At 42.7% G+C, this 25,411-nt stretch overlaps 1 protein-coding gene across 1 annotated transcript in view; it reads left to right on the top strand.

Moving 5' to 3' along the window:
• Positions 1 to 767: 767 nt before the first annotated feature.
• Positions 768 to 25,411, top strand: part of LOC129098010 (trinucleotide repeat-containing gene 6A protein-like) — a 32,503-nt gene continuing 7,859 nt past the window's right edge. Inside the window, 15 exon segments of the mRNA XM_054606951.1 lie at positions 768 to 906; positions 2,393 to 2,445; positions 8,310 to 8,408; positions 14,528 to 14,843; positions 15,713 to 15,760; positions 17,029 to 19,068; positions 19,203 to 19,392; positions 19,500 to 19,624; positions 19,627 to 19,983; positions 20,224 to 20,358; positions 20,442 to 20,609; positions 23,087 to 23,269; positions 23,419 to 23,588; positions 23,842 to 23,916; positions 24,174 to 24,341. Coding sequence (XP_054462926.1) covers positions 15,715 to 15,760; positions 17,029 to 19,068; positions 19,203 to 19,392; positions 19,500 to 19,624; positions 19,627 to 19,983; positions 20,224 to 20,358; positions 20,442 to 20,609; positions 23,087 to 23,269; positions 23,419 to 23,588; positions 23,842 to 23,916; positions 24,174 to 24,341 — 3,657 coding nt within the window. The 5' untranslated portion in view covers positions 768 to 906; positions 2,393 to 2,445; positions 8,310 to 8,408; positions 14,528 to 14,843; positions 15,713 to 15,714.

Here is a 25,411-nt window from a genome sequence, read left to right as displayed (position 1 = left end):
ATTGAATGAGAAGGTGTTACCATACTTTTGACTTGGTACTGTACATGTTGGTACTGTCTATGTTAAATATAATATTGAATTATTCTTAATATGTATTATTAATTTAGTTCAGATGCATATGATAGTTTATTCTCTGGGTTTATTAATTTGAATAAGATAAGATAAGATAAGATAATCCTTTATTAGTCCCGCAGCGGGAAATTTGCAGGCTTACAGCAGCGTAGAGTAAAGTGCACACAAGAGACATAGTAGAAGAAGACAAGATAAAAAATAAAAAATGAAAAATAAAATAAAACAAGTATAATAATAAAAAAACAGTAGAAAAAACAACAATAACTGAAATATTATATTTACAGACAGAAACCCCCCCCCAACTATTTTAACTATTATTGCACAGTGTAATGTGTAATGTATTGACATATATGTAGTATAACACACTTTAACATCCAGCCACCTTGAGACTGTGTTTGGTGTTTTCTCAGTCAGAGGAAGTGGTGAGTGTACATGTTGGTACTGTCTATGTTAAATATAATATAAAATTATTCTTAATATGTATTATTAATTTAGTTCAGATGCATATGATAGTTTATTCTCTGGGTTTATTAATTTTAACAACACACTTTAACATCCAGCCACCTTGAGACTGTGTTTGGTGTTTTCTCAGTCAGAGGAAGTGGTGAGTGTGTTTCCTCCCCCTCCCCCCCCCCTCAGAGCCGTAGCGAAGGCAGCGGGAGCGAGCGTGCGCGCGACAGAGAGAGAGAAAGGTTAGCCAGCAGCGAGTTAAGAAAATGGCGATCATGCAGGACGAACGCCTCCCCTCGTAGATGCTGCAGACGATCTGAGATTCTTTTAGCCTTACAGCCGGCTTCTTCCTTTCCACTCGGTTGCACTTTATACTTCAATGAGGTGAGCTTTGGTTACGGGTTGTTTTCACGCAACCAGAGGCGCCGTTTCTCTGCGGGGAGCCGATGTGCGCAGAGAGGGAGAGAGAGAGAGAGAGAGGGAGAGCGGAGCTGTTGTTTGGTTAGCCGCGGCTAAGCTAGGCTAGGCTAGGCTAACTAGCTAACCTCCTCGGTTGCGTTGTGGTTTGCAAACGTGAATGATAAACGCATCGAGTGACACTTAAAGGAGAGGAGTGTTTGTCTGCAGATGTTTAGCCATTAAAGTTTTTTTTTTGTTTTTTTTTAAACAGCTTGCATGTGTTAGCAGCTAATGCTAACGCTAATGCTAACTAGCATCGCTTCACCTCCGCTCGCCGGGTGTGTGCGCAGCTCTCTGTAAAACGAAACGCGTGTGTATTTCCTACGATGTTTTGCTTAAATGCATTTGTTAATTAGTAACCTCTCAGCACGTGTGTTTTAATCAGTATGTGCATTTACTTTTAAAATAATAAGACAGGGGTGAGTTTTAACCAGGCGCTCCGCAACGTTAGCTTCCAGCTAGCGTTAGCATCCGTGCTAATTTGACGACGCAGGCTGGCACGGTAGATTACCCGGATGTTTGGTGGACATGCACAGGACACAAGGGGGGCTGCGCATCTGCTACAAACCTCCTTAAATCATAAACACTGTGTGCACTACTTTATGTGAGCTGCATAGTTGTGTGTCGGCGGAAGGATACAGGGGACTAGTTAACCTCACAGCTTCATTCACATACTTGGTTTTTTTTAATTATTTTTTTTAATATACATGGTGCAAAAAAGAGTTAAATGCAAAATATCTTAATTGCATTTGATTGTAATTAAATGCAATGTTAGTCTTTTCTGCACTGGAAGAAAAGAAAAAAAAAAATCACACAGGGAGAGAAGCCATGTTGGTTAAGCTGTAAAGTCGGGCAACAGCTGAGATAATGGCCGATCAGGACCCGAGCTGTGACTCTGACCTACACATACACACTCTTATCTGTCATTCACACACACACACACACACACACACACACACACACACACACACACATATACATATGGATAAGTTCTATTCACCATGTGGAGCCTGGACTTAGGGTGCTCTGGTCCTGTTGTGCAGCTCAACTTGCATTTCCACATCGACTAGTTGGAATAGTTTTCATTCAGCAATTACTGATGAGTCCTATTGTTTGTCATTGCATAGATTTTTGTGGGCGAGGTGCATGTCTTTTGACCCTGTGCACCATCAATAATTAATTTCACACTCTTTTTAATGGAGTCCTGTTTACCATTTCAGGTTTAGCGTCTGTCTGTGTGACCCACTTACATGTAAGATAGAGTATTTTTTATTTTTTAACAACTCAGTAAACCAATAAAACTGTAACAATCCCAGTCACATGCACGGTATCTTTTTTATTTGTTGATTGACGTTTGTTTAGGTGGATCTGATCTTGAGATTAACCTTCATATCTCTCGCTCGTCTTTCAGAGATTTGGAATTGAAAAGCTGTTGCAACCAAAGAAGCTGAAGCATCGAAACAGGTGAGTGGGCCACCGTGAAAATATTCACATACTTGGCACTCGTTTTGAGAGCTTGTGTTCCGATTTGTGTCACCGTTCTGGCCGCTTCTCTTTAGACGATTGCATGACCTGTGTGTGTGTGTGTGTGTGTGTGTGTGTGTGGTGGGCTACTAAAGGGATATGTGTGTGTCTGTGGGACAGGGGATGGGCAGCTGCTGCTTATGCAAGCACATGCAGTTCCGTTTGAATTGAATTGGAGGGTCTGGGTTGGTCTAGGCCCGCATTGTGCTGAGTAAGCTTTGCTGTTTTAAAATTGCTAAATGAGAAGCCAGAGTCCTGATGTTTTGTGTGCGGAGAGGTGTTTGTGCAGCTCATTGTGTCCATACAGTTGCGGTCACACAATAGAGCGGTGGACCACAACTAGTCCATCCACCGGCTCTGAGGGCTGCGATTTAATCTGTTTTCTGTTTATAGATCCTAAATCTGTTTATGAATCCTGTTCGGGCTCAGTTTCCTGAATTGGATTTTCTTTTATTTGTTTTGATTTTGTTTACCAGAGCGTCAACTCACCTCCTTCCATATCTTGTCTGTTGTCAGTTTTTGAGGATAACACACATAAAACACATCAACTGCCTTGTTTTTAATGCAGATTTAGTCCAGTTACTGTTAGTTTTTTATGTATTTGATGTGCTTCATGGTTTGAAAATATTATTGTTAGGTATTTTGTTATGCTGGTTTGTTTACATTTGGTTACTAAGTACCGAAGAGGTTTCACATTTTTCCAGCCTTGGGACATCTCCTGGCTGTGTGTATGTGGGTGTGAATGCTGCTTCTGGAGCAATGCAAGAGGAAACTATATTAATACCCTTCGATGTATAGTAACATTCAGATTTTTTTTCACATTACGTGTTTCATTTTCAGTTTTATTGCCTTCCCACACAAACATTTATATGAATTGTCTTGTGGGAATCAGGTTTTATTTAATTAAAAAAACACGGTACACAATCGACTTTAATCTAAGCCTTTCATCTGAGCCTAAATTATGTTTCACCCAATTTAAAAGTGAAATTCTGAAATGTGTGTTTTCAAATAGCATCCATTTCTTATAACATACATCTGAAATAAACTCAGTTTTATATCAAATAAATAACACACTGCCAACTGTACCGCGCTTGTTTTAGTTATTTTCTGTTTCATATCATAACCATTGAAAGCTTTTCTTTCATGTTGAAGGAAGTCGTCCCGCCCTAAAGTTTACAAATGGCTTTAGGTGAATGTTTCTCTAAAAGGTAAACCAAAAGTGGATACATTTATAGCATTTGTAGCAGCAGTGTTGATAACATCCCTCGGGGCAAAAGCTGATCAAGTGTTCTCCTCTGAAGCCTTTTAGTCATGCAGCGCTCAACTGTTAGTCAGTATTTAGACATCGACTCGCCAGTCAAGCTCGCAAAGTTTATTGCTTGTGGGCCTGTGGAATTTGTTATCATAACACAATGACAGAACAATGTGTAATTTATTGTGACTGGGGATATTTCCTGTCAATTTTGTACCTCAATGTGCTGTCTGTCTGGCTTCACTTTCACTTTTAGTTGCCTTGCTCCACTCTCCAAATTACTGTTTGCCAAACATGTTTTCATCCTCGTCTAAAAATATCTGGAGTTTTCACACCTGGTTTATGCCAGAGTTGAAGCTGAGCGATGTGCACTTGCATTAAATGACTCTATTCTGACAGAGCCAACTTGAGATCTTCGTGTTTGGAATCTAATACGAAGGCGCTATAAATTCCTAAGGCGTTGCAACATTGCTATATTAGTTGGAGATCAGGTAGTTGACCATTGCCCCTCTGAGCAGTAAAGCCACACCTGCAGATAGTCATGAGACTGGAAAGACGAGCAAGGAGCTGAAATGGAGAATTTGGTGCTTTTGACACATGCAGGCTCAGACAGGATACAATCCACACAGAGGCAATTTTAGTTGAGCAAGTTGTTGAGCAGCGTGAATGGGCAATAGTGTCTTTGACATTTGAATCAAATAAGTGAAGCTGACATTGGTTACTGTTAGAAACAAAACATTGACACCAGTGTCATTTTATATTGATTTGGATTTTAACACGTACAACAAGAGGTCTAAGTTATTTATGTATTTAAATCTTTCTTCTTTTTTTTGTAGCGGGGACTTTATTTCTATACCACATTAAGTTGCAGGTTGCTTGATGTCACATGTCAATTTACTGCACGGAAAGCAATTAGCATTTATTTTTTTCGTCACTTGAGCATAATTTGGCATAGCATCTTAAAATAGTTATGTCCTCAACTGTTAAGTGGCCTCTATAGTTGGATGGATTTAATTAACTGTGCAATTAACAACAAAGTCAACTGGACATTACTTTGCTCTTCAGGTCTGGGGGAAAAAAATAATTTCCGAAACCTTGGCGTAGGATATACTTACATTCTCAACTTACCCCACCCTCCTTAGCTAGCAGCAGAACTGTTTTTATTATTTATTTATTTTTCAGCCAGAAATATCACATTCCCTTTCTTAAGTTACCGTGACATAAAATTACCCGGCCAGAGTTTGACCTCACTGTTAAAACGAGGATGGAAATGTCCCACCTTGCAACGGCAGCTTCCCTCGTGCCTTCGCTGTCGGGCTGTTTGTGACGAGGAGAAGCTCTTTTGTCATTCGCTAATTGAGTGATGTCTTCCCCGAACCCAGCCGCCACTGTTCAGCCTCTGTGAGAACATGCTAATGCAAATTGATGCAAATGATCTGGTGTTATACATGCAAATTAGCCACGCGACTACCCTCTGGCTTTTGTTCTCCAAGGACAGACATAAACTCTTGTGAGTGTTTTTGCGGATGCTCATGTCTATCTGTTTATGTTTGGGTGGCTGTCTGGGGTTGTTTCTTCCACAACGCTACAAATGCAATCAATACTCCGTCTCCTAGAAATTTGAAAAGCCTTTTCTGGCTTCACGGCGTGACTCACGTCTGGGAGTGAAAAACACTCCCACAGGGTCTTTGTACGCGGTAGTCTAAAACCTCAGATTTGTGATCTCTACCTCCTCATAAACCCAAATATAGTTTGATTATTTTTAAAGTCTTTCAGCTTTATTTGACAGCCAGCAGAAAAAGGGTTCACACAGAAAAGGCAAAGTGGGTGGCAGTGAAGTCTGTGTAACACGGTGAGTCCCTCAAGGGTAGATGAGAAGTAGCTTTAAACTAAAACAAAAGTAGACGACAGAAATTCACTTTGTTTACCAGGACAAACAGGTGACCTAAACTACCATTTTACACATGTCTTGATGGCCAAATGAAATGTGAATCTGCTGTACTAATTGGACTCTGATATATTGTGCGTCAGAGTCGTTTATATCTTTCATCTTTCTGCTGCTCTTTATCCCTCTCAGCGCTAACTCGTCTCAAGATGGGGGGGGGAAAAAAAACCCAACAGTCTGTGCTCAAGAGGGGAATCAGCTGTCCAGACTGTTGTTTTATCCACTTTAAACTCAACCAACACCATATTTAGAGATAAGATATTTTTGGAAAGCAATTCCTTTTCATCAGTCTGGTGATTTATATGTAAAGGTGAAAATGGCTGCCCTCTTCCATCTGGAGTGTGTTGTTAAATAAGGCAACACTAAAATAGTAGATTTGAAGTGTGTTTTGTGGATGATAAAAGATGAGATTTTGTAAATGTCTAACAGTAAGTTCAGGGTAGCAACCAAAATTATTTTTATTATTGATTGAAATGTCAACTTTCTTTACCATTGATCGATTAAATGTCTATACATTGTTAAAAATGTTTTCCCTAAGTGACTCATCTGAAATCGCTCATTTTGTCAGCAGCCAAAATATTGAATATACTATCATATAACCTGGAGAAAGCTCACATTTTATAGGCTAGTACCAGCAAGTGTTTTTGCTTGAAAAGGGATTTACATGCTAAATATATTGAGGAATATGTTTTCCATAAGTATCTGTAGCCGTTTAGGCAAACAAGGAAAGACAATTATATTATTGGCCTGCTTTACCACGGTTGTTTATGAACAAACTCATTAAAAAACAATAACAGAAAGCACATGGTTAGCACCTGAACTCATCATCTCTCAGGTGACATAGGTTACGACAGACGGACCTTAGCAGGTTTAGCCTGTATGATCACTGCATGTTATCATGTGCTCCCTCTTAGGCGGTTAAGGAAAGTGCTTATAGAAAAGAGTCTTTTTAGTTAAAGTTGAATATTTCTGCTTTTCATAACTGATAATCGTTTGTTGTTTAAATGCAGGATAGGTGGGGTTACGGGTTGAATTTGGTTTCCTGTTACAGTAACCACCTGTGCCGAGAGAAGGAAAAAACAAACCATAAAACAGGAAAAAACAAACCATAAAAAAAACTTGCAGTTGCAAGTTTTTCATCCTCTTCTCTTTTTCTTTCCCTCCTCCTGTTCTGAAGGCCTTGTTCTTCTTTACCCCCCCCCATTCCCTCTGTCAGCTGTAGCTGTCGGGGGATGGGCAATTGTCGGTCCATTCATAAACAGATGCTGTGTATGTGTGCTCTCCAGGAGGGCCCCCACCATGCTCTGCTGTTGTTGTTGAACCCAGAACCATCTGCTGAAGCACTTGATGGTTGAGGAAAGGGGGGGGAGGGGAGGAGGAGGAGTGGGAACAGGGAGGAAGAGGGAGGAGGGTGACTGAAGGTGGCACCAAAATTATAAGGGTGCAAATGGCGTTATAGTTCAGTTATAACAATTGGGCCAACTAATGTCATTTAACACATTGAGCAAAATAGTTTAGGGAAATTAAGAACCTCTGTGTAGGAACTGAAAAATGTCTGACTTTTGATGACTCTGTCAAACAGCAACGCTGCTGGCCTAATTAGTAAGGATGCAAAGTCACAGGCTTACAGCCTTCAGCTCATCAGAGTCTGCAACTGTAGCTCCGCTTAGACTTCTTAAACTTCCATCATGTAATAACGATGTTCCATTGTTTCATAAAGATGCTGTAAGATCAGCTCCAACATCATTTATCATTTACATATTTATACTATAGCATTTTGAAACATCACTGTAAATGTACACGTTATAGGGATTTTTTTCAACTGTTTCGCAATAATCAAGTGCCATACATTTTCACAATTTTTGTTATATAAATATGTATATTGAGAAAACAAGTCTTAGCTTTTTTAATACCATGGTCCTTTAATGCTGTAAATGTTCCCAGCATATTAAACATCGCAGTTTTGCTAATTTCACTATTTCTAACAGCTGCTGTGCAATTATCAAGCTAAACTTAAAGACGACACGTTAAATGGTGCAGCCATGGTTTCTGTCTGCGTTGTTTGAGCGTCTCCGTACGTCCGTCTGTTTATAGCGAAGGTAAGTGCTGTGGTGTAATCCTATTATGGGATTAGACAGCAGCCTGCAGCTTTCTCCGGTAGGCTAAATGGCACACCCACAGCGACCAGTGCGGCTAAACTTGACACTCACCCGGGGAAAAGCCACAGTTTGAATACAAACTAATGGGATAAATAGGAAGAGTAATGTCAGTCAAAAGTTGTGGTTTAAGGACACCTTTTTTTAATATTTTGAGCCAGTTGTTTTCATCTTGTGGCAAATTAGGAAAAAAGCAGTGCGTTCCCAAAGCACAGTCCCATAGACGCAAAAAGGAAACGGATTATAAAAAAAAAAAGATTATTTTGTTAAATATTTTTCAATTTAATCAGTTAACAGTACGATCTATTAAACGTCAGAAAATCGTGACAAATTCCCCCGAGCCCAAGCTGACATCTCGAAGTTAATCGACGCACTTCATTGTGCCACATAAAACAGAAAATGCAATAGCGATTACAACGACGGTAATGTTGTTTCCTCCTGTTGTTTGTAGGGAACATACCCACAGAGGGAAGAACAGTGGATGGAAGAGAGAGAGAGACGGAGATTGTGACGAGGACGGAGGATAAGAAGATACAGGACTGGTCAAAAGGTGAGAGTCATGTCTTCTGTCTTGTCTGGAGCTGATGAGTTTGTTTGTGTTGTGTGGAAGTTGATAAAAGATAATGGCATTGCTCGGCGCTTGGTCTAAATGTTTGTATTGATTTGCCATTGAAAATGTTGTTGTCCTCTGTGAGTCTTTGTGATTTATCGACATCTGCTGCTTCGAGGACAATAAACTGCTGTCACCTTTCACACAACTATTCATCTAAAATGAGCGATGTGTCGCTGAAACTGAGAGGTCCCGTTCTCATAGTGTTCAATAAACCCCCTTTTCCAAACACCAAATGCAATTCTGCACCCTAACCAAGGGTGTGATTAATACTGCATATCTGCAGAATTGTACCCTAGGTAGTAAAAAAAATAGTTTCACAACCATCAGTGAAATGATTCTGGCAATACATTAAAGAAAAATTGGTTCAAAGCATACTTAACACCCAGAATACTTAAGAAAAATACACAAACCTCTTGGCTCAAGACATCAGCTCCTATTTTATTTTTCAAACTATTTGTCCATTTCAGCTACGAAACTTTTCAAAATATTTATTTTTCCAACATTTATTTTCGTCCTAGCCCGGTCTGAGTTCTATCTGTTTGTCCGTCCCTGAAGTGCAGTGCACTTTGCTCCGTGATCATGGCGGTGTGCTTTGCCGTGTGACGTAGTAGTGTTTTCCATTTGAATCGCCGTTTGCAGTTTCCATTGAGTCCTGTTTGTGAGAATCTACTACTGTTACAGCCGAAACCACTGTCATGTCTAGTGTAAGGCAGGAAGTCTGATAGCGTCTATATCTCTGACCTTGAGTGTGTCTTTGTGTTACAGTCGCTGTCTTTTTGGTTTTGTTTTCACTCCTCTCCCCCGTAGTCCTGCTGCGTCTACGGTCTCACCCGCGTACTCTATGGTTAGATTGGTCTCTCCCAGTACCAACAGAGAAGTAGTTGAGTTGAAGTCTCTGTTGTACCAAACTGTGAGCTGACACAGACATTTATCGCCATGGAAGCTCCCGTCCCCAGATAATAGTTGTACAATAACAAGAGTGTAATCATTGTACCTCTGAAAGACTCAGTGTCTGTACTTAACACTGTCTAACCATAGCTGGAGTCTATAGGCTGAAGTTGTCAGCAGCACCAGTTGGATTATCTTTGGCGTTGAATCCATCAACAATATGACATAAGCATACTTGTGTTTACAAATTTGTGGTTTAGTGGATTGACAGAAAATGATTCTCCACCAATTGTGATAATTGATTAACTTAGAAAAAAATGTTCAAGCAAAAACTGCCGAAACTGTTTCCAGCTTCTGAAATGTGAGGTTTTCCAGCCTGTTTTGACCCATATGATAGTAAATTGAATATTAATAGACCTTGTGAGGACATGTTTTCACTCATGTAGAAAAACAAACAAAACAAAGCACACTCAACTCCCAGTAACTCATTAAAATCCACTCATTGCTTCACTCAAACCAGCAACGGGAGAGGGAATAATCAACACTCCTTTTTGACTATATCAAACTATTTGCAGAGTACACAAAAGCTCCCTGAGCATGACTGCTAGCAACCACTATTATTCTTGGTGTGGGTGGACACTTGACTGAACAATGGACCAACCAGCTAATGAGTCATTTGCAAACACTTCAGAGCTCGTACTTTTTGCGTACATTGCCCCTGGTTTGAGTTTGATACCTTTGTGGTGGGGGGGGGCCCCTCTGATCTCCTCCCAAAGATGACGGGTGTGCTTATCTGCTCCAGCACACGCTCGCGCTGCACATGCAATCTCATTTACTGCATACTGTTTTGAAAGGGATGCATTAATGTAAAAATAGCTTCTTGTTTTTTTTTTTTAAACACTTTCTGGTGTTGTCCGATTCCCCCATGGTGACTTTAGTTGAAGCATAGAAGATGCAGACTGCTTGCTTTCATTGCCAAGTGTTGCTGTGATTAATGAGAGTTTTTGCATATTTTTGAGAGCGAGAGAGAGACACTGGCTTGCGCTGATGTCATCTTGCTCGGACAAGCCCAGAGGAATTGGGAGTGTTTAGGAATGTTGCCATAACGACAGGGTCTTCCCTAAACAGACCTCTTTTTCTGTTTAGCTCAGCCCATAGAATTGATTTGTTATGGTTCGCCCCAACAAGGATTAATTTGAGTTTAAACATAATGTATAATAATGCACTGTATATTTCTAAAGTGTATACAGCCAAAAGGCAGCAATGCAAGCCCTCAAAATGAAACGCGTCCGTGAGAATGAGAAATGTTTGAAAATGTGTGAATGAGGAAATGCGTATTATCAGTGTGCATCTGTTAAACATGAAATGGGAGTGCTGTGTGTGCACTAATGCTTGTGCTGCACTTGAAGTAATGTAGAATTAATTTTATACCAGCACTAAATGTGTAGCCGATCCATTTAATGACCTTTGTACCTGCGGTGCCCTTTATACTGCTTATATCACCCACTCTCTTATTGCAACCGGTTCTTTCATTTTCCAAGTTAAGATTTTTACTGGCATGGGAATGATTTTAAAGAATGTCAACTTTTAGCGACACCGCCCCATGCTTCAAATAGATTTTGTAGTTGCATAGCAACAGCAGGATTTAAAAAGGGCCTTTTAGCTAAGAACAGTATCACTGTATTTCAAGTTTTTTTAATTTATTTTTTTAAAGACATTAAAGTCAAACAGCCCTAACGCTTGTAAATTTCATTGTTTGTCTTTTTATCTTTTGATGTGGTATCACTTTCTAAACAAACTAATAATAAATTATTGGGCAAATCAACTTCTGAACCTAAAACGGACAATCCACATAATTTCACTCCGTAAATACAACATAAACAAGTTTCGATTGTTGGTGTACTGCCTTTTATAATTTGTATCAGCACACCTTCTTTTTTAGCAGTACAGAAAGTTACCCAAGTCCTCATGACTGTCATTTATCTACAAATGTCCATACAAACATACCTCTATTTATTACAGGTTAGGGTTTTGTGTTTGTATGTGTGTTTTCCACCAGCCTTTCCTGATGTACCTTTGTTTAGATCCACCTCTGTTCTACTCCTACTCTCCAGGTTAGATTATATAACAGGTGAGGCAGAACAAACGGGGCCCAAACACTTTCTTCTTTAATTCTACTGATCCTTTTCCACTATTCTGGGGATCCAGCATGTTGGCCGCTTTGCCTCTTTACATTCTTTGCTTCTCGTTCTGTTAAACTGAGTACGTATTATATTGGTTTCATGTACCGCCGACTTTAGGAAGTTGACCTATTTTCTTTTTATACATGTTAGAAGCTGCAGCTGCATTCCTCTCCCATCAACCGCAGTGACAGCCTCCTTTTCTGTCTTTGTCCCTCCTTTTTTCACATTCCACTCTAACAGTCTTCTTTCTTCCTTCCTTCTTACCTTGACATCTAGGCTCCTTTTTTCCTCATCTGTTTTCTCTTTCTCTCTCCCCCTTTGTGGCACTCTGTGTTTGTGTGTTGTCCTTATATTCCCTCTACACCTCCCTCCCCCACCCCCTCCCCTCTACGTCTGTAAGATGATAGCACCAGTTGAGCTGCTGCCAACTCCAGGGGCCCTAATGAAAGCTGCTCTCAGATGGGAGAACGGGGAACAAACTGTACTCTGTGCTGAGCGGCGGCAAAGAACATGCTTGTACTCACCGGGGTTGAGGGGTTAAACATTTCACATTCAATAAAGATGGCGCTGTGTGTTGTCAAGGGTCAAGGTTTATTTACTGTCACTCTACAGCACAGGTTTGCATGACTAGCTAGCTTGCTTGTCACTAGCTAAACAAATAAATAGGGTGTCTAATACAAATAATACAGGTAGTTTTGAGAGTTGCTTAAAATATTTGATTTTATGTACACGTCTATTAATGATTTGGCCTTTTAAAAAGTGAGAAAAGTGTAAAATTTCCATTATAATTTATTAAACCCCATGGTAATTGCATTAACTGTCTTGTTTTGTCTGAAAGATAATCTATCATTTTAACGGTACATTAAGTTTAAGATCACATAACACAAAGAAAAGAACCAAATCCTCACTGAGAATTGAAATGTGACTAAAAACGCAAGTTGATTTTTCAAAATAGTTTAGATTATTTTTACGTTGACTTTGCGATTTAATTGACTAATCACTTGTAGACACACACGCACAATAATATGTAGACAACCAATACAGGCTGGGAGTTTAAACAACTGCAACTACTTCATTTTAGATTGAAATGGTGGTTTTGAAAAATCCCCCAAATATTTCATCACTAACCCATAATGGCTTAGTGCATGACGAGCTCTGCCTCAAGCGAAGTGTCAAAACAATTTCTCCTCATATTTTCGATATTCACTTCCTTATAAGGATGGCCGTTTATCAGATGCTTTGGTGTTGACAAAGGTCTTTCCATGTAGGAAGGTTGAGTCAAGATCCATGTAAGTAAACAACTCAGTGTGCAGGAATGAGCCTCCCCTTTTTAGTGCTCTGGCTGCCGGAGGGAACGGGTCAACACTTTACCTTTTGTGCTTCTTCTTTTAAAATACCTTTTGAGCCACTTTGTGTGGAGAGTAATTTGTAATACTTATGATATCATTGTCCTGTCTGTTTTTTCGATTGGTTCCAGAACCAACTTCTGGCAGACTTCTATGTTTAGATGCTGGCAGTACGCCAAGGTTTAGCTGTTTCGAGCTGTGAGTTAATGAAGGTGGAGTTTGGCCTCTGTTCAGTATGTAAGGTTTATAGCGCCGGTTTGTTGGTTTGTGTGTCTGAAAGAAACATTTTCCTTTACATGAATCGCAGTAGTAGGATTATTTGTCTTTTTGCAACACGGTTATGTTATTCGTACCATAATAAACATGCCCCTCTCCACAGTTGTAACACATGCATGCGTCATTTCATCTGCAAACTTGCTCATTGTCCACACATGGGTTTGTTTGTTCTCTTATCATATTGGCAAGTGAACATAGTGGTTGCTATTTGAACTGGAGGTTTATAAATAGAGCAGTGTACTGCTGCAGCAGGCAGAGAGAGGGCTAACACACTTGTCTAACCTGCACTAGGAAAAGGTCAGGAGACACACACACACACTACTCGCTGTCAAATGCACTGGTCCACTTTTGCTGAAGTGTGTGTGTGTGTGTGTGTGTGTGTGTGTGTTCTCTGTTGTTTTGTGTTTATGCCCTCTTCCTACGTTTTATAGTTTTTACCGGCCTCTCACTCTCTTGTACTGTCTTTGTCCCCTTAATTCTGTACTTTCTCTGCTTTGGGATAAGACGTTTAGCTCGTCATGGCGTCCCAGGGCCATGCTGCCAGCTTAAAGCTTGTTGTATAACCCTAATCTAGTCTAACCCATTCACATTCATCCTTCAAGAAGAAAAGGTGTGCCGGCGGTCACTCCTCCTACCTATTACCTTTCTGACTTTTCTAGCAGACTCGCATACTTGTCCCACATTCCAGTTCAGAGCTCCGGACCGAGATGGTCCTGGCTCAACAAAGTTTGCAGGTTTTCAGCCGTAGCCTGGCCCTAAACCGATAACAACTCACTTTACTCTCTGTGTTGCACACGTGAATAAAATGCATATGTATATTTATAATAAAATCAATGCAAGTATTTCAAACAGTGGGCTATGTTTGCTCTGCAACGCTGAGGCATATATGTGGCCGAAATGGAAGGAGAGGAGTTAAATGAGCCAATTTCTGACCCAATTCTGTCCTTGCCCAAATCGATTCAGCGTGTCATGCAGACTTCTACTCCAGTGTGAAAACAGGACAACAGAGAAAGGCTCAGGCTGCATTCCCTCTGTCCAAAACGCTCCTAATATATTTCCCTAACATCATTGTATTGTTATTGTGGAAGTGGCTGTCAATGGCAACTGTAACCATAATGACTTTCGCTATTAATATGTGAACATTTTTTTCCGTAACTCGGCAAGACAAACCCGCCCATTGCTGCTCTGTCGTAAATGACTGTGTGACGGTTTGATCATGCACATTCGCTGTGGATTAAAGTTCATTGGTGTGCATTGGTGATGGATGTTGTGACTGAGCGGTTGGTAATTTAAGTAATTGATCAATCATACGTACAATATGTTGACCTAATCCTCTCCCTCTTGTCTTTTTCTCTCTCTGCAGTGCCAGAGCATACCAAGTCAAGGCACAGTCCTCAATCTAAACCACATCCCCCCTTCCCCCTCCCCACGTAAACACAAACACACACACACAAACGTACACACATTCAGTCTTCAGCAATGCCAAGGGGGCCTGCTCAGCCTGCTGCCCGCTCTGACAAGCCCCGCCTCTTCACCTCGGACCCTTGAGGCTGCACCCTCCGAGCTTTGACCTTTTCACCTCCCCATCGTCGACCTGGGAACCAGAGGTCACTTTATCTCCACCCAACCCGGGGACGCCCTGCTGCACAGCCAGGAGCTGCCGTGCGCCGCACCCACAGGTAAACTATGAATACGAAAAGAATGCAACAAAGCAGAGATGGATTACGCTCAATTAGTTCTATCTGGATCCTCACATACATACAGAGACACTACACGACACAAGCACTCTGTCTAGTAATTATATAGTTGGATAAGCAAGAAAAACAACTTCACAATTACATACAGATGGCGATAAATGTTAGAATGTGGGTGTGTTCTTGCTCATAGCTTCTGATGAGTTTTTTTTAATTCAGAATATTTGAAAACAAATTTATCTAGTCAGAAATGGTAACATATTTCCAATTAGCATAAAACGGCTATAAATGCAGTGTTGGCTGCCCTATATGGCATCTTTAATATGCTTATTTTGTGCAGCATTAACAAAAAAATTGAACTTCTTTCTAGTTTTCTGAGGTTTTTGAAATATGTACAAATTTGTTGGTTTTCTCTGAATTTATATCACAACTGTGATATTCAGCAAAATAACTGGAACATGATGATTTGTTAGTGTGCATTCATGAACACTCTGAAGCAGGTTGTGCTAAAAGGGAAAAAAATACATATTAAATGAGCACCAATTTTAGCTCAGACAAATCACTGAGAATATCAACCTTTTTACTTGGTTGCTGCTTAATTCCTTTACATTATATTATGGATAACCAATTGTAACTACTAACTAGCAGCATCTGTCCACTAATGCTCTTCCACTTGCAAGCCCCTCGACTTTGAACCCCTCTGACTTCAATACGTTTGTTTTCCTTTCTGTTTGCTTTGAATGTCCTATCTGCCCTAACTTTTTCTAACAACTCCCCACTGTGTTTGTTCTGTGGCTCTATATCTCCAACTTCCTCCAAGTCTGTTTGACAGTCTTTCCTCTCTCTGTTTCTAGGCATGGCTCCCATTCGGGATTCCGTCAGCCACTCCCCTAATCAAACAGGTGACTACACATTGCCTTCTCCCTTCCCCGTTCTTCTCGCGTTTTCCTTCTTCCTCCCAATGTCTCACTTTGGCTCTCTGCTTTTGTGATCGACGGATTAGATACATCCAGTCTCACCTGACCTTGACAGATGAAGCATTTTATTCATGGCCATATCCGAGTTGGAGAGAGAGAGAGAGGAATGAGTGAGTGAGAAAGTGGGTTTGGAAGGGAGAGGAGACGTGGCAAGCAAAGTTAAGAGAAGGACCCAAATACAACAGGAAAAGAAAAGTATTCTATATTGTCAAATACAATCTGGTATTTAGATAATCTAATAATGCCTCTAATCGTCATAAGATAGTTAAGCTAAATACAAAGCTGATGTATAATTCTCCCTTCTGTTACTAAAATTCCATGGTTGTTCATAAACCAAAATTAAATAGATGAACGAAAAGAAAAATCCTGTCCATTTAGATAAACACAGCTTTTGATAGCATTAGCTCACCTTGTTGTACGCACACTTCAAATTAACATGCTATCACAGAGATTTAGTATCCACATTACTTTAACTCATTACCACTGCAGATGAATGGGAGCTCTCACTGCAATAATGCTGACGGAGTGACAAAGATTGCTGGCAAAAGCTGATAAATAAGGCGGTGCACTGAGGGTGGCACTCGCCATTACAACTGAACGAGTGTGTACATAATGGCTAAGTGTTCTCCGTGTCTAATTTTAGAGACATGCCAGGACTGAATGCAGATGACCTCAGACGGTTGTATTCATAAAAATATCCACGTTCAAATCAAGTCTGAACCTTCTTTGGTTGACACCACATCCTCCCTCCCCTCCCTCCATCCTCCTCCCTCTTCTCACACTCCATTGCCATCTCCTCTATGCCCCTCCATCCTTCCTCCTGCTGATGGTCGTCCTCTGCCTCCCTGCCCTCCTAGTTTATAGCTTTGGCATGCTTTTGGGTCCTGCTGTGGTGACAAAATGGTGGCAGCTGGGTCCGGGCCCCTGCAGGCTCCAGTCTGGCACTGGTCAACCATCAGCTGACCAACAACAGTTGGAAGTCAACTGTTGGAGGGAATAGAAGAATCTCAAAGCGACAGTGAATGAGGGGAATTTAAACCACATCTGTTGTTTTATTTACTAAAGTACATTTTTACTGTCGTATCATTTCTTCACTGTAACGACACCAAATAAATAAATGTTGTAAATATGTTTATTTCTTTAAATCTCAAATCCAACACTTTCCCCTGCCATGTCCACCTTTCTCCCTCCAGGTCTGGAGCATCCTGGCTTGGACTCGCAGTATGAGCCTTCCCCCTGGTCATCTGGCTCTCCCTGCAGCAGTGACGGCAACAGCAACTGGAGCAAAGTCCTAGTGGACGGAAGCACCGACAAAACCAACAACCCTTCTTCAACTAACTCTTCCGTTTGGCCTCCCTCCTCTTCTTCATTCTCTTGCTCCTCGTCATCTTCCTCCTCTGGCTGCGGGTCAGGATCAGACCCTGAGTTGGCTTCAGAATGCATGGACGCAGACTCTAGCTCCTCGGTCGGCTCAGAGAAAAACCTCGCCGCTGTGACAACAGTGATGATGATGTCAGCAAATGCTTCTTCTGTGTCTTCTACGGCGTCTTCTCCCTCCTCTTCTATAGTGACTTCTGCCATGATGGTCGGCGTTTCAGTAAATGGAGACAGCAACGGCAACAGTCGTCAGGGAATTGGTGGAGGGATGGGAGCCATCAGCAGTGCAAATAATGGAAATAACATCACCGGGTCCTCCCACTACTCTGTGGCTGGGTCCAGCAGTATTGGCAGCAATAACATGGGTAACCACAGCAACAAGCCCGTCAATAATAGTGGTGTATGGGGCAGCAACATGATCACCACAGGCGGAAGCACCCCCTGCATCAATGGAGGGTTGAATCCAAACACTTTAAACCCAAATGCCAACCACGGTGCCTGGCCGCAAAACACAACCCCAAGTCCAGTGTCCCAGGGCCAACGGCCTCCACAGGGTCCGGGGATGAGTTCCAAACTGGGTTTAGCTCCCCAACAGGGCCCCGTGCTGGGCTGGGGTGGCATGGCAGCTCCAAACAACAGCAGTATGATGGAAGACACTGAGGTGACTAATGGTACAGCAAGCAGCAAGGTGTTAGGAAGCAGCAACAGTGGAAATGGTGGCCTACAGCCTACCAACCTTAACACTGAATCCAATGGACCAAATAACACTATTATGATGAATACTACTACTACAACTACTACTAACGCCACAATGACCTCTAGTCCACCAAACTCTACCGCCTCACCCCAACTCAGCGGGGATTGTTCCTGGGGCTCTGTTGGAGGAGGGAATGGGGTTCCGCTGGCCAATGGAAACCCCTCATCAGCCCCCCAGCACCCCCAAGGAGAGCTGGGCGGTCCTGGGGCCTTCGGTACACCTTGGGGCGCAACTACCTACCCTGGAGACAAGGGCACCCCAAATGCTGACACTGTGAACCCCCAAAACCCTGCCTCAATGCAGGGTGGGAACCCCCAAATATCCTCTACTGCTGCTTACAAGAGTAATAATAACCACAATAACACTGGGGCCCCACGCTGGGACCAGGGGCCCGCCAGTAATCCAAACCAGCCTCAGAGCAACTGGGGTATCGGCTCAAATCAAATCGCTGGCTCTGCAGGCCAAGCACCAGGAAACGGGAGCCAAACGACGATGGGCCCACCAGCAGGGATACCTCGCCCCTGGGGGAGCAGCGCGTCGTCCTCTTCCTCGTCATCATCGTCCTCTACGACATCTAACAACAAGACGGCAAATGGAGAATGGGGATCAGCACCTCCTGGTAACCATTTAGATCCTGGAAGTCATAAAGGAAGCTCTGCCAACAATGGCTGGAAGAGCCTGGAGGATGACGCCATGGGTATGGGAGGTGGAGGTGGAGGGGGAGGAGGTGGAGGTGGAAACCAAGTCCTGGGGAGTGTCACTGGAGGCTGGGGTCGCACTGGAGGAAGTGAGGGAAGCGGAGAAAGCTCCGGAGGCCGATCCAGCTCAGACAGAGACGGCAGCCAGCAAAAAGGAGGAAATCGCAGAAAAGTGATCCAGCCTGCACCAGTAGTACCAGCTGTCCCCCAGACCGACGTGGACCCGAGGGTTCTGTCCAACACTGGATGGGGACAGACGCCAATAAGGCAGAACACCTCCTGGGATGTCAATTCTTCTGCTAACAGACTCCAAGCACCCAGAGGAGACGAAAGAAAGCATAGCAGTGGGGGCCCCGGATGGGGTCCAGCAGCACCGGCAGCTCCCTCCCAGACCTCCGGAGGTAGGACTATGTTAATTAAACTGTTGTTTGAATTTATTGAAGTGAAAAAGACTGTAAAGATTTAGAGCACACATTTCTATTTTATAACACAGAAAGTAGGCAAAATATTCATCTTCCTTTTTATGTATTTGCAGGTTGGGGGGGTGGGCCAGGAGGCTCAGGCCAAGGAGGTTCTGGCTGGGGAGAGCGGCCATCCTCTGGGTGGGACAGCAAAGCCCCAGCAAGTGGAGGAGGTGGGCAGAGTGGCTGGAACGATGGATCCAGCTACAGGGGCAGCAGCAACAACAGCAACACCTGGAGCAATAACACAAACAAAGACGACAGGTAAATGATGTTTGGGCATTATGGAAATACTGATTAAACCATTGCAGAACTAGTGTTTGCAGTAAATGTAATTATGCCTCACTGATTACCTTCATGTTTTTGTTTAGGTCCAATACATGGACTAATGCCCCCAAACCGCAGCAGGGCTGGGGTTCCAATCGTGGAAATGGCAGGGAAGGCTGGGGTAATGGTGGAGATGGCTCCAGAACAGGGGGCAACAACCACTGGGGGGAGTCCCAAAAGGTGCCAGCTCAGGGGGCTGGGACAGGGACAGGGACAGTGAAAGCGACCGGTCAGGCTCTGGATGTTGGAGCGACCAAAGCCGAACCAACACCAGCAGCAGCAACACCTGGGTAGGGAGCGGAGGATCAAATACCCAAGACCAGAGCAACCCGAACCCCAGCTCCAACTGGGGCGACTCAGTCCACAAGCCCAGTCCTCAGAGTAACAACCAGGGCTGGGGAGAGCCGATGAAGAACAACCACGGAGCCCAGAACTGGGGTGAGCCGAACCCCAAGCCCTCTAACGAGTGGGGGAAAGGTCCTGAATCCAACATGTCGAGAGGCAATCAACCCCCTAACAAGCCAACAGGTACTTATTAGGATTATTCATCCCATCAGTATCCCTGTCTAGAACAAGATTATTTGCCTTTTGTTTATGAGCAAGTCTCTATTAGTGTGGGTTTGTGTTTAAGTGATAAATAAGAAATGCTTTATGGCAACAACTGAATTCTAACTGTTAACAAGAGTTTTGACAATGTATAGCAAGAACGTTAAGTAGCTGGATATATGACTTATACCTCACTTTTATTCTTATGTATTCTTCCGTCAGGCTGGCTGGGAGGCCCAATACCACCAGCAGTAGGTACAAAGGAGGAAGTGTCAACTGGGTGGGAAGAGCCTTCTCCAGAGTCTGTCCGTCGAAGGATGGAGATCGATGATGGGACAGCAGCTTGGGGAGAGCCTGGTAAACACTCAGCCCACTATGAATTTCCTCAAAATCATATGAAAGTCCAGGCTTCTTAACGTGTAATTCAACTTTCTTTCCAGGTAAAAACAGCGTTGGAGCTGTCAACATGTGGAACAGGCCTGGCCAACCAGAACAGGAGGTTGTGGCCCCGCCTACTCAGCACCAGCACCAGCCCCACCCAGCACGCAACCAGATGCATCCTCCTCAACCCATGCAGCCTCATGCCCAAGACAAAAGCTCCAGTTCTAGTAAGTAATATGTATGCACACATGATTTAGGCATGTACACACCTGTATGTTTGAGACGGAGCAGACGAAGGAAGAATGAAGCCAAAATAATTATCACTTTTTTCCTAATGTACATTAGAAATCTATGCTATACATAGACTAAATAAGAGTCACACATGCCTCCTTTATAGTGCAGGCCTAGATAACTGTGGCAACCAGTTAACCACAGATCTTGTACTTATTTACACGTGTAATAGTTTTTAGCCTGCAGGGATACTTTATTCATTAGACTATTGGGTCAAAGTGTGTCTACAGATTACTTGGATCTGCAGATTTTCGAATGCACAGTTCTGACAACATGTACGAACTCTGGGTGGATTAGCATGCATTTTTTTATAGTTTGATATTGCGATTAAAAAAAAAAATAAAAAAGCTAGATGCATGAGCCAGTGTATAATGTGGTACAATTTGCAAGCCTTCTGGTGCAGTCTGTAAGCCTTGAATGGATTAAAAAAAAACTGCCAAGTCCCACCCACACTCTTTGAGAGATAGCTGAAATATGGTCTTAAAAGGATTTACAGAGTATAAACACAAAAAGTTTGCATATTCACATTCATAAATGTATTCAAAAGGATACACAATTTGCACAGAAGCATGGAGAGAAATCAAACGCGTACAGCCGCTCTCCCCCATCTCCCTACGGTGTTGTCTATGTTGAAGGCTTTTTGTAAAGCGGGTTGAGTCATCCCTTTGGAATGCTAAGAGCATCGATTTCTTTCTCTTTTTTTTTTTTTTCTCTTCTCTCATTCGCCTTTTTCCCCCTCCTCCCTTTCTCTCTCACCTGCCAATTCTGCTTGCTGTAGAAACACTGGCTTTTGTTTGGTTTGAGAGAAAGAGAGCGAGAGAGACCATGAGTGGTGGAGGAGGATGTCTGGTGACTAAGTAATAGGAATGGTTCCAATGTAAGATGGGGAAAACTAAAACAAGTAAGGCAGAAGTGGGCTGAGAAGGGGAGAGAGGGAGGGGTTGTTGCTGTTATTCAGGGTGGCTGCCTAGCAAGCTCACTGGAGCAGCAAAGTGGATGGCTGAGAAGGGTGGGGCAGACTAGCCAGCTACTGTTATGAGTTTGATTACTTTTATTATTATATTTCTTTGTGCAAAAAAAAGAACGATTTAACGAAGAAAAATGTTAAAGTCGGACAAAACACTCGAGATGTTTGCAGATGTGAAACTAAAGATTGTTAAAAACAAAACTGAAAATTGGCCTTAAATCTTTATTCTGTCTTTTGAAATATGTTTCAATCTTTTAATCTACAAGTTGTCAAACACAAATAAACATGAGCAGACACACACAAACATGTGCAGACACACACATTGTGTTTCCAATCCCCCCTTTCTTGGATCATCTGACGCACCTACATAAACAGAGCAATAGATGCAGGCTAGGGTTACAGTATGTCATTTGGTGTGTGTGTGTTTGCGTCTATGCAAATGCACAAGCAGCCCTGTTTTTGTGAGAGTGTGTACAGCAAATGTACACATCCGCCTTATAACATGCATGTGTGTGCCGATTTGTGTATGTGCATCTACTTCTGCATGTCTGTTCGGCTGTGTGTGCATGTTTCTTTGTGGTGTTGTATGCTTGTGTGCGAGCTCAGTGTGCCCAGTCACATGAGGGACACTGGAGCCTGAGGCCACCCCATGATCTGTCCTATTTTTACAGGGAGGTATCCCTGGCATCTCCCCGAGCAGGGAGAAAGCAGCAGGTCTGGGTAGTCAGCTGTAATAGGAGCCTTTTGAACTCATACTTGTGCATGCAATTGAACACATGTGGTCCCACATTTGAAAGTGAACATTGGCCCACATCTACTCACCAACAGGAGTTAAAGTAAACAACACTTGCATAAGCAAGTCGATGCGGGGTTCCCCAGGGACATGAGCAGGGTCTCTCTCCCCTAGCTCTCATCTCTGATTCCAACAGAGAACAACAATGTGAATCTGCAGCATCACCGTTAATATGAAATGTCACAAGAAAAGAGTAGTGTATACATCTAGATATTTAGATTATATGTAGCATCCAACTGTGTGTCCAAACAAGCCTGATATGGCTACTCTTAAAAGGAGAGCTGTGACCCGGGAGGAAAACAAACATCTTGATAAATGTCTCTTCATGACACATACAGTTATGTGTTACTGTGATATGTAGTTGGACATAGGGGTTGTAATGCCACACTAAAAAAGTATAGATAGATAGATGCATTTCCAAGATTACATGCAGTTGTTCAGGTCAACAAGAATATTAAGAAACGGAGAGTATTGATATAGAAATCCTCTCCTTTTCTGTGTGTATTTGAGCTTTGGGCTTCCTATTTGTTTAGAGTCAAAATATTATGATGATGATGATAATAAAGTCAATTAATTTAAATCACTATTGTTTCAAGGCAACACCAATGAAAGAATGTCCTCATTCTAATGGGTCGATCCCTCTTTTCCTCCAGGTTGGGGTGAGACTTTCCCCCAGAAGGAGTCCTCAACGTGGGAACCTCCCCCGGCTCCGCCTGTCAAAGTGGACAACGGGACATCTGCCTGGGGAAAGCCCATGGACACCAGCTCCACCTGGGAAGAACCCGGCAGGGATAAGAGAGAGTCTGGTCCCGGATGGGCTGGCCAGCATAAGTCTGGTGGGTTCACACATGAACATGAATATTTAGCAAAAACCTGCATCTTGCTAATCTTGAATTCCCCTGTAGTAAGTCTATGAAATGTGCATCAGAAGTGTAAACAATCACTTGTTGGTATTTATTTTCTTCTTCTGTCCTTACCTTCTTAGTGGCTCCAGGCCCCAAGCCCATGGAGACATGGGGTGGAGAGGAGGCGTCCATGGGCAATAGCTGGGACCAGGAAGAGGAGGTGGAGATTGGCATGTGGAGCAACAGCCAACAAGACAACAGGTCTCATGACCAAAACACCTGGAACTACAAGCATAAATGCTCCAACAAGGTTTGTTCAGCTTGTCTGTTGGTATTTGTTTATCCCAAACATTAAACATCGATCCCTGCTCTCACCAAACACCTCACGTTAAAGTAAAGCACGTCATGGGTGTAAGTTTAGAGTTGTTTTAGCATTTTTTTCTGAAATTAATGGGGTTTTTTTCTCGTACAGAAACACTTAAAGGTCAATTGGTTAAAAAGGTGACCCTGCTAGTGCCTGAAGTGTCTCCAGTAAATAATAATTTGGTCTGCTATGTTTTCAGATGAACAAACCAGTCAACAAACAGGATGAACCCTGGATGAAACCTTTCATGAACCAGTTCAACAGCATGAACTTTGTAAGTACCATTTCTCATATTTCTGCTGTTGCTCTTTCTTTTAAATGTGCGGCAGCCACATAGTTACCACCAGGAAACACCTGTAATTTTAAAGCTGCGGTTGTAAACACCTTTGTTCATGTGCAGTGATGCGATTCATCCGCATTTTCTCCACTGTTTAGCTTTTTTTTTTAATGTATTAATACTCTTTAATAAATTACTGCAATATTTATGCTTTTCTGTCTTTTATAATCGCTTCCTCGTCTTTCCCCTTGCAGAGAGACTCCCCTGATGACTCCATGAAGTCGGGAGCAGGGATGGTGCAGGACAAGCGTATGGACATGGGCGGTATGGGAGACTACAATGGAGTAATGGGGAAGAACCCCGGGCCTCGGCACCAGCTCCACAAAGAGTCTCCCATGGATCGCAGCCCTTACTATGAAAAGGTATGCAGAAACATCAAGGTTTGCGAGGTGTTCGGGTGCTTGAGAATCCAGCATGTGTTGCTGTTTTGGACCTGCACGTAATGGGCTGGTAATAAACGAGCCTTGCTATTTTTAAAGCAACATAACTAGAGAAAGGTTTGGTCAAGCTCTCTGCCGTTGTGGTGATCATTAAGGTAGGTGTGGAGCAGAAGAGCCAGTCATCTCCCTGTTGTGCTCTCTCAGACCTATTGTGCCTCCCAGTGGTTGTTCTAACACACTGCATCCGATGTCTGGACTATCGAAAGGGAAGGTTTCATTTCATCTGATCTTATCATTATGAAGGCTCTTTCACTTATGAGCAACCAAACCAAATTAAATGTGCACACTTTAATGCTTAATGGAAATGAAAAGATCATTAGTTTTGCAAGTGATTTGTAATTATTCCATAATATTCATTCCCTAAGGTAGTTCTGAATAAAGCTGCTGTGGGTTTGTCTGGCTTCTTCTCTTCACTTAAGGCTGCTTGGCTCTTGATTCTATCATTCTGACTCTCATCCTCTGGTGCTACCTTTTCTTTTCAACTCCACCACCTTCCTCCCCATCGCTTACTTCTCTCCTACTCATCCCATTTCTTTTACTCTTCCACCCGCCGTTTCCTCTCTCCTCACTCTCACATCACCTGCTCTTTCCTTCTCCCGCAAAATTAACTCTTTTCCTTCTTCTCTCCTTCTCTCTGTGCACTTCTCTGGCTGCTGATGTGCTTCCTGTCCCTCTGTGCTTGCCGTCCATCTGCTGTGCGCCTGGCCTTTGCTTCTGCAGCTGTCCGTTACCCCCTCTGCTTACAATAATCCAGCTTCTGATGAGCTCTCCTCCAATCAGAGCATGAGCTTTTCCCCTTCCAATTCTGCTCAGCCTATCCCCTGTCTCGACTCTGGGCCATCTCCTGCTCACTGTAGTCCTGGGGGTGCTCGGCAGGTGAGTGTGGAGGGATGAAGAGGATGTTGTCTTAAGGTCTAGAGCGGCAGATACCATGACACTAACAAATGTTAAGGGATCACATGGTTACCAGGTTACCAACAACAATGTTGTCA

The sequence above is a fragment of the Anoplopoma fimbria genome, chromosome 11, assembly GCF_027596085.1.
Source record: "Anoplopoma fimbria isolate UVic2021 breed Golden Eagle Sablefish chromosome 11, Afim_UVic_2022, whole genome shotgun sequence".
Classification (NCBI taxonomy): domain Eukaryota; kingdom Metazoa; phylum Chordata; class Actinopteri; order Perciformes; family Anoplopomatidae; genus Anoplopoma; species Anoplopoma fimbria.
This window is presented reverse-complemented; position numbering and strand designations above follow the sequence as displayed.